Here is a 9715-nt window from a genome sequence, read left to right on the forward strand (position 1 = left end):
CCAAAAATGGAGGACAAAAAGGAAAACACTGTGGAAAAAAAGAGGGGGGGGGGGGGAGGGGGGGGGGGGGGGCGTGGTAGATCAGCAGGGCGAAGATGACGAGTGACTCACAGGCTGCCAGTAATATGGTCTGACTCAGATACTGGAAGCCCCCTGACCCCGTCTGGAGACAATATGCAGCACATAATCTGTTTTGCTCACTATTCTGAAGAACCCCCCCCCAACCCCCCCCTCCCCCCAAAGGTCATAAACTGTGAAAAAAGGGAACGACTAAAGCAAAGAGGATGAACAGCTGTCACAGTCTGAAGTCAGGGTGCCCCCCCCGGTGGACAGACAGACCTCTGGACAGACCATATGGACGGGTGACACTGACTGGACTGTCCAACAGTCGGCTGATTGTTTTGAACAAGTTTCTGTTTCTGTTCTTCAAAGTAGCTTCAAAAAGTTGTCCGTCAAATAAAAAAGGTGTTAAATAACGAGGTGCACAGGAACTGGTGTCATTCCTGGTGTCAGACCAGTGGACAGACCAGTGGACAGACCAGTGGACAGACCAGTGGACAGACCAGTGGACAGACCAGTGGACAGACCAGTGGACAGACCAGTGGACAGACCAGTGGACAGACCATGGAACTTCAGAAGCCAACGTCAGTGAACCTGCTAACATACAGTAGCCACCACAGCTCACAGATGAGTGTAAATAATACTGACTAATGACTGTTGACTGACTGTTGACTGACTGTTGACTGACTGTGGTTGTTTTTGTCTGTTTCTAGGTTTCACTGTTTGAAAATATCGTCAGGGGAATTATTCACTTTTGTTCCTCAAAAAGTTCTGTGTGAGTCACTTTCATCTGGCCCCTTCATTGTCACTCTTTAGGAGTAACACAGCCCCCACATTCATGTGGTCATGAGTCACCCCCCCCCTTTTCTCCCCCCAGAAAGAGTGATCCATCTTACATCTGAAACCTGATGAGTCTGAATGTGTTTCTATAGCGATGCTTACGAGAGAGAACAGAGTTGATTTTCATCCACAGCCGATGAGTCAGACAGACAGACTGACCACGGACAGACTGACCACGGACAGACTGACCACGGACAGACTGACCACGGACAGACTGACCACGGACAGACTGACCACGAACAGACGCCAATGTTCATCTTTGTATTTCCTGTTCACACTTTCATTTTGGCTTTGGTTTTAAAAACTACAAAAGGAAATTTTCAGGTATAATGGATGACAACAGTAGGAACAGTCAGCACTGGGACGTCACAACATCACACCGTCACACCACCACAGTCACAACATCACACCGTCACACGTCACACTGTTACAACATCACACCGTCACAACGTCACACAGTCACAACATCACACCGTCACAACATCACACCATCACACCACCACAGTCACAACATCACACCGTCACAACATCACACCGTCACTCCATCACACTCACAACATCACACTCACAACATCACACTGTCACAACATCACACTGTCATTCAATCACACTGTCACAACATCACACCGTCACACCGTGTGTCTCTGTCTTTCTGGCATTTATAGAACATTTTTAGAAATTTTTTGTATAAATTTTTTGTATCCTTTTTTTTTCTCAAAATCTGAAGTTTTAGTGTCATTTTTGGTCCAATTTGTTAAAATTTTGACAGAAACGTTTGTAAAATTATTTTTCTGAATTTTATTTTTTGGCACATGTTTGTCATCAAATCAGGGCAGTCAAAGAACATTTTTAGAATTTTTTTGAAATAAATGTTTTGTCAAATTCTGAGGTTTAAGTGCCATTTTCGGTCAAATTTTTAAAGATTTTGATGAACATTTCTGGAAAATTATTTTTCGCAGGTTTCTCATCAAATCAGGGCATTTAGACAACATTTTTGTCAGTTTTTTAATTTAATTTTATGTCAAAATGTGAACTTTTTGGGTCAGATTTGGTCAAATTCTATTAGATTTTGATGGACATTTTTGTACAATTCAGATTCAGCACTTTATTTTGATGAGAAACATACAAAAAAAAGATAACATTTCGGGGAAAAAATGAAAAACAAATTCATCATAATTTTTCAACATTCAAAAATGACATGCTAAAATAGGATTTCGCTAAAAAAATTTGCTAAAAATCTGATAAGAATTTTTCGACATCAGAACAAAAATGCTTAATTTGTATTTTGCTGAAAATTACCTGGAACCCTGTCTGTGTGACGTCACGTGCTTCCCAACATCCGGAGACTTGAGTTTATTGCTGATGTTGTGATAAAGAAAGACGAGTCGGTTTTCTTGATGTAGAACGTTTGTTCCACCTTACCTAGATTAACACCCAATTAAACAATATGCCAACATTGAATACGTTATATTTATTATAACGTATTTAAAATAAATTTCAGCAATTAAAAAACTTCTAAACAATATAAATGACAGAGATTCTCAAAAAATAAGTAATTTAGAGACAAGATCGAAGACACATGCAGTACAACATCGTGTTGACTCCAAAAGCCAAGGAAGTCGATGTTCCCTTAATGGCCTGTAGGTGTCAGCAGAGTGCCGTTAGCCATTGAAAACGCCGTAGAGGAAGTGAGGGAGCCACTAACGCAGGAGATGATGGAGATGAGGTTAGTGTTTGACTTTAACCGTGTTCTCGTTGATAGAATGATTGAAATATATGTAAATATCAGGTAAATACATCAATGTGATGTTTTTATTACCGTACAGTTTGTCAAGTAACAGAACGGAGCGTTTTTATCACATCGAGTCTTAGTGACAGCTGCCGTCCGCCTACACAAAGCAACGTCAGTCAGTGTTAGCACGACGCTAATCTGTCCTAGTCATTACACAGTAATTACAGTCTAATGTCTGCGTTTTTAAATGTTTTTATTTTATTTCTGACCAATGAAAAACGACAAAGTGCCGCTAATATTATTGAGCTTTTGCTCTCGTCGCTCCAGATGTGTACGATCTAAAAGCAGCAGCTAATATATGTTTCTATTTCCTGTACAGCAGTTGTCTGAGAACATTGGTTTATTTACCGTGTTCTAACAAAGACAACAGACTGAAACATCACTACAGACCTGTCTGCTAATAAAAGCCTAACTTTGTCAGTAGAAAAAAATGCCAAGTATTTCATTTTGGAGATTCAATGGCAAAAAATCTCCAAGATAATAAATCTGTAATAACCTGAGACCTTGTTATGCTAACCCTAGCCCAACGACTCAAAAATGAACAGTTTTGTTAATATGTTCTTAAGGAAATGATTTTTTTTCACAATTTATTTTCTGTTCCCAGAAAAAGAAAGAACATTTCAATCTCTTCACCGACATAAACAGCTGTTGATCCAGTGATTCCCATCTGGAAAATTAAATTAAATTATTTCTCTTAACTGGTTTAAAAACTTATTTTTTATTTACTGCCAAAAATGTTTCTTAGTTCGACATTGATTCAGTTACAGCCAGAACTGAATATTCTCTCACTAGGTGGCAGCAGATTGTTATGAAACTCAAAAGAGAGCCAGAGTTGTTGAAGAAGATCTTTGTCTTTTTTCAATTCCTGTGAGTATGTCAGTGTTCAACTAAACAGGCACAGCTACTTTCTGGTACGCTTTTGTTCGGTGGTGCATTGTGGGATTTTTCTTTTGTCTTGTATATGCTGTGGCTGTGGACCAGGTCCTCGGCCCCAGGTCACTTCCTGTCTGTGTTTTTCCTCCAGTTTACCTGAAGCTCTCTGACCATCAGTGGTAACTGACCTCCACGGCTGTCAGGATGCAAGGATTCTACTCCAAACTGGACTCCTCCCCCTCCTCGTCCCCTTTGTTGGGTCTCGGAGGAGGTGCTGCTGCCCCAGTGCCTCTGAGCCTGGCGGTGGAGACAGAAAAAGCTCAGGCTCTGCTGCAGACATTTAGCTCCGCCTCCCTCTTGGCCTCCGCAGGACTGGGTATGTTCTGCGTGGTGGCCGACCACGTTCTCCAAACGTCAGTCATCCAGAACCACCTGTGGCTGCGTGCGGTCTTGGACAACGCCACCCACGGATTGGTGGGTCTGTGGTCGTGGGCGGTTGTTATTGGACTGAGGAAAAAGAGCGACGTGTATGAAGTTCTTCTGGCCGGTCTCCTGGCCTCCATCATAGACCTGGACCACTTCTACATGGCTGGATCCCTGTCCCTGAAGGTAGAGCTGGTCACCTGACTGACTGACCTACTAACTGACCGACTGACTGACCTACTAACTGACCGACTGACTGACCTACTAACTGACCTACTATAATTAATAAAAAGTTAGAAAAGAATAAAATAGAAAAGTCGTTATTGTCAAGATTAGCTTCACATTAGAAAAAACTAGAACTTTGTACAAACAAACACTCAAGTACAAAGAAGTTCTCATTTATACCTTTGTAAAGAAAGATGAAAATGTTAGAGGTTTCAGGTACGAGTCCACCAGCTGCCCCCCCCCCCTCACACACACACACACACACGATGGGTAAAATGCAGAGATCATATTTGGTGTCCAGTTTTTCCTGAAACGTTTCTTCTGTGGTTTCTCCCAGGCTGCAGTGTCTCTCCCCCAGCGCCCCCCCCTCCACTGCTCCTCCCTCATCCCCGTCCTGTGTCTCTCCCTCCGCTTCCTCATGTGGATTGGCCGCCTGAAGGACGCCTGGTGCTCGCTGCCTTGGATGCTCTTCATCTCCATGGCGACGCACCACGTCCGTGATGCCGTGCGACACGGATTGTGGATGTGTCCGTTTGGCCAAACTGCTCCGATCCCCTACTGGCTGTACATCAGTACTACAGCCACACTTCCTCACCTGTGCTCAGTGCTCATGTACCTGACAGGAACCAGGGATGTGATCTCCACCAAACATGGAGTGGCCATCGACGTCTAGATAAGCCCCCCCCCCCCCCCCCCCCCCCAGCTGTGGGAGCCAACTGTCGATAGTGAACGTCACACTTGACTGAATAACACTGGGAAAAACAAAACAAAACGGTTTTAATTTTGTCAGTGAAGAGAATCCAATCCAATCACTTCTGGTTTTAATTTTGTCAGTGAAGAGAATCCGATCACTTCTGTTTTTTTTGTTTTCATTTCCACAAAATGATAGAATTTACCAAATGATTTGATTCTCGGGACAGTTAACTCAATATTCTACTGGATTTTCCAAGGATCATGGGAAATATTTAGTGCCATAATTGCCAGATTTTTTTTACTAGCCTTTCACTTTGAGCTGTACCTGGATATATGATCTGTCTTTCAGGTTATCTGTAAAATAGACTTCAATTATTTATTATTTTGTGAAAATGTCTAGTTTAACTTGTCCAATATTTAATTTAAAAAGTCACAGTAGAAAATGAGAGTGAAGAGCTAACAGTAGAACCCTTCTGCCCCTCTGGCTGCACACCTCACCTCATTCTTGGATCAACTAGTACTTTTCTGCCGCTCCAGTCACCTGTTCAGTGAGACTCGGCGCGGCTGTCTGACCTTCTCTTTACCTCAGTACTGACATCCATGAGGCAGACGTCAGATCCGTCCTGACGTCACACCAAACTGCTGTCCGACCAGAACTTCTCGTCCGAGTCTCCGTCCTCTTACTCAGAGGTTCCCACATTCGTCCTTCAGAATCTCCAGGGTTATTTATAAAGAACAAAAAATAAATTCAGGAAAATGTGTGGATTATGTCGGCACAATTCAAGGAAGTAACTGACCTTTGCTGCAGTAAAACAGTTGAGTTGGACCAGGTGAGGACCAGGTGATGACCAGGGGAGGACCAGGTGATGACCAGGTGAGGACCAGGTGATGACCAGTGTTAGACCAGGGGAGGAGGAGGACAGAAAAGAACCGTCTTCTTCATCTGACAGCCGTCAGAAAATATTTCAGGAAGAATTGACCCAGAATTCTGTTTCATAAGATCTCAGCAGAGGTCAAAGGTCACCGAGGTCAACCCTAGACAACTGGTCCGAGGGTCTGGAGACGGAGCAGGTCGAACGGGTCACGATGGTTACCGTCAGACACATCAGTCTCAGGACTTTTTGACTGACGACGATGTTATATTTAGGTGAAGTAAAACATGAAACCAAACTGAAGTCTTGAATACTTTTTCACATACATTCCACTGCTGTATTGAAAACACTGCTGAAGTACTCGAAGATATACACCAGAGTGTAACATCCTACTTTAAAGAATAAAGTACTTCAAGAATGTATTTAAGTTTTTTATGTGAAAATAAGAAAACTAAAATGTTTTCATTACATAAAATGTATTGATTTGATTTTCTGTGACGCTGTTGCTTCTGATGAACGTATTAGTGAAGTTTGATGTCCGCTAGATGGCGCCAGTTAGCTGTAGTTCACCTCCATTGACATGGCGTCAGGTCTGTTTTTATTCTCAAAGAGGTACTGTACTGTACTGTACTGTACTGTACTGTACCAGACTGTTCTGCCATAACAGTGAAAAGAACTGATGTGTGACGTCAGGACTGCTTCACTGTTATGTTGTTTGTTATTATCACAGAAAGAAGTTTTCATTCATCTGTAAAAACAATGATTTTCTCTGTTCAGACAAAATGATATGAATCAGGAGATCAATGATTTATAAACAAAACTGAAATAATAAATAAGAGTAAAAAGAAAAAATAGTCAAACTACAGAATTTATGTAACATATTTGATATATTTAGTCTATATTGTCAGAAAACAGCAGGGATACGACGGAATTAATTAAATAAATTGTTAACAAAACAAGGGAGAATTTAAAACTAAGGGTTGAAAAATGTTTTACTGTAAAAAAGATGAAAATGAAAATTAGAGAAGAACAGAAATGAAATAAGGAAAAAGAAAGAAAAATAAGGAAAAACAGTGGAAATAAGAGCTAAAGGAAAAGTAACGACATATAATAATAATATAATAATTAGGTGAAAAAGTCAAGTTCAAATGAACGTGTGATAAAATATTCTTTATTTCACAGAAAACAAAAAAACAGCTTATGGTGATTTCTGTGGCACAGAAGAAGAAAACAAACAGAAACGATGACTATGTACATCTGAGAATGGACGCCTGAGTCACAACAACCGAAGCAACAGCGCCACCTGCTGTCACATACGCGGAGGGAGGAGGGGAAGAAAAAAACACAAACGGTCGCTGTTCAAACAGCAAAGTATTTACTCTGGGTTCAGTGGTTCAGTGGTATAACTGCTGTTACTTGGACGCCCTCTAGTGGTACACGTGATAAATCTGATGTGTGTGCGTGTATGTGTCGTGTTGGGACATAGTTTGGGGATTAAGTTTGGGATTAGGGATAGATTTAGTTGAGGTTAATCTGAGGAGGAAGAGAATGTGTGTGTGGAGGAAGTGACCACGAAACACAGGGAGGAGTGTGTGTGTTCTCCTGGTATACCTGTACTTGTGGGGACAGGAACTACAGAAACGAATATTTACTGTCGGAAAATACTACGTTTGTATCTATCTCTTGTATTCGACGACCTTGCTAACCTTGACGACCTCGCTAACCTTGACACGGCCCTCGTGACTAATAATTGTATTTAATGCTGGTTAATGATGACTGAAGGAAACACTGATCTACAGCAAACATCCAAAACATCTGATGATGTCACCACCTGAACACCAATGAAAAGGCAGGGGGATGAAGAGGACGGGTCACCTGGTCTGCACAGTAACTGACACAGAAAGACGGAGGAGAAAACAACTCACAACAGGTACTACTGCACTGTAGTACTTCTTCTCATTAACGTGGGTTAATAGAGTGATGGGGCTGTTGTGATCTAGTGTTCGTTCAGGGGTACTGCAGTTACAGGTATAATATTTTTTATATTTTGCAGAACGATAATAAAAGAAAACATTTGACCAAATGTTTTGACCAAGTCTGATTTGAAAACATTTTTATTTCCTGAAAGGGAATTTATGGAATAATTTTGTTCTATTTTTAATTTTCCCATAATTTGGAAAGATTAGATTTTACATTATCATTATCATAATTATTTTTAGAAACTTAGAAATATTTTTTTGGACTGTTTTATTATTTTTCTGTTTCACTAACAGATTTTAGCCGTCATTTGTATTTGTCTACTAAAATATCCTTTAACTACACACAATTAGCTTCATCATTTCACTCTGTTTAGCTTACGTCTACTTTATTCCAGCTTCAATTCAGGGCAAATCTTTTTCTGTTTTAAAAACTTTAAATAAATGTTTCTAACCAACAAACCTCTTGGTTTTTCTGTTTCTACTTAAAGTTGTTTGACAAATGAATCTCTGTCGGGGGGGGGGAGGGGCAAATAGTGTTGCTCAACTGAAATATGTAATAAATATTAGCTGCCTCAGATATTGAACTGGCATACTATCAAATATTACTAGTTAATAATACTAGTTAGTTAAACCGTACTGACTGTTAAACAATAACAATGTTTTTAAAACCGTCCCAGAGCAGAATTTTCTACTACAAACAAACAGTATTTATACAAATGTACTTTGTAGTGATACACAATAATATACAAAAACAAGCTTCAACTGGAATCATGCATAATACGTAGAGCTAGCTTGAAAAGAACGTAAAGTCGTCCGAGGGAAAAGCTAAGATGCTAATTAGATTAGCAACAAACTGCAGTCAGTCAGAAAAAAGAAATCCATGGATTGACTGACTGACTGTTTGACTGACTGACAGTGATTGACTGACCGATTTACTGATTGACTGACTGACTGATTGATTTACTGATTGATTGCCTGACTAATTGATTTACTGACTGATTGACTGACTGACAGTGATTGACTGACTGATTGACTGACTGATTTACTGATTGATTGACTGACTGATTGATTTACTGATTGACTGACTGATTTACTGATTGATTGACTGACTAATTGATTGACTGACTGATTGATTGACTGACTGACAGTGATTGACTGACTGATTGACGGACTGACTGACTGACTGACTGACTGACCGATTGATTGACTGACTGATTGATCAGCGCACAGACCATTGGATGAACATCAGTTTGAATGCCAGCGTCCTCTCTAACAGTACCAGTACCTCTCCCTGGCAGGACCTGGACCAGAACCATTCTCTACAGTACTGTACAGTACTGTAGTACAGTATTTTACAGTACTGTACAGTACAGTACTCTTCTGTACTTGAGGTATTTGTTAAAGACTCTTCAGTCAAATATCCTCTGTTTCAGATGTGTTGACGGGTTTTGACCCCAGAGTCCAGTCACCGTCCCTGGAGCCAACATTAGGTCACAAATCAAACAAACTTTCATGAGATTCATTCAGGTAGTAAACTGGTTCCTGGTTGTGGACCATGTGCCACTGGTCCACAACAATTGGCAGAAAATATGGACTGAATCTGAGCCATAAATATTCAGCTTTCTTGGAAACCCCCCAGTAGATGGGGGGGGGGGATCCATATTGGATCCAGGACGTATAAGATACAAATGGGCCAAAGACCGTGTCCTGGTAACGGACCCCGACCCTGAAGTTGGCAAAACCATTAACAGCCAAAGATTTAACCTTGAACTTGTCATGTTCCACCAGTGCTTCATTTATTATATTTATATATTTCAACTCAAACTCAACTCGATGACGGCACTGTCCTCTGATCTACGGCGCCCTCTGCTGGAACATGCAGAATAAAACTGAATGTAAAGAAGAAAAAACAGGTAAAAAAACCCTTCAACATTTATGGAACAAGGATCTGCAGTAGA

At 40.8% G+C, this 9715-nt stretch overlaps 1 protein-coding gene across 2 annotated transcripts; it reads left to right on the forward strand.

Annotated features, from left to right (window-relative positions):
- The first annotated feature begins 2520 nt into the window (after positions 1 to 2520).
- On the forward strand, positions 2521 to 5032 carry tmem267 (transmembrane protein 267). Of its 2 annotated transcripts, none has more exons than XM_008326130.3 (3): positions 2521 to 2626; positions 3717 to 4174; positions 4551 to 5032. In XM_008326130.3, exons 2-3 carry the CDS (start codon positions 3770 to 3772, stop codon positions 4884 to 4886), a joined length of 741 nt encoding a protein of 246 aa, XP_008324352.1. In that variant the 5' UTR covers positions 2521 to 2626; positions 3717 to 3769; the 3' UTR covers positions 4887 to 5032. The 2 variants fall into 2 exon arrangements, with proteins under 2 accessions (XP_008324352.1, XP_024918299.1); XM_025062531.1 differs by lacking the exon at positions 2521 to 2626 and adding an exon at positions 3485 to 3559.
- Positions 5033 to 9715: the final 4683 nt, after the last annotated feature.

This window comes from Cynoglossus semilaevis, chromosome 14 (assembly GCF_000523025.1).
Source record: "Cynoglossus semilaevis isolate Cse_v1.0 chromosome 14, Cse_v1.0, whole genome shotgun sequence".
In the NCBI taxonomy this organism is placed as follows: domain Eukaryota; kingdom Metazoa; phylum Chordata; class Actinopteri; order Pleuronectiformes; family Cynoglossidae; genus Cynoglossus; species Cynoglossus semilaevis.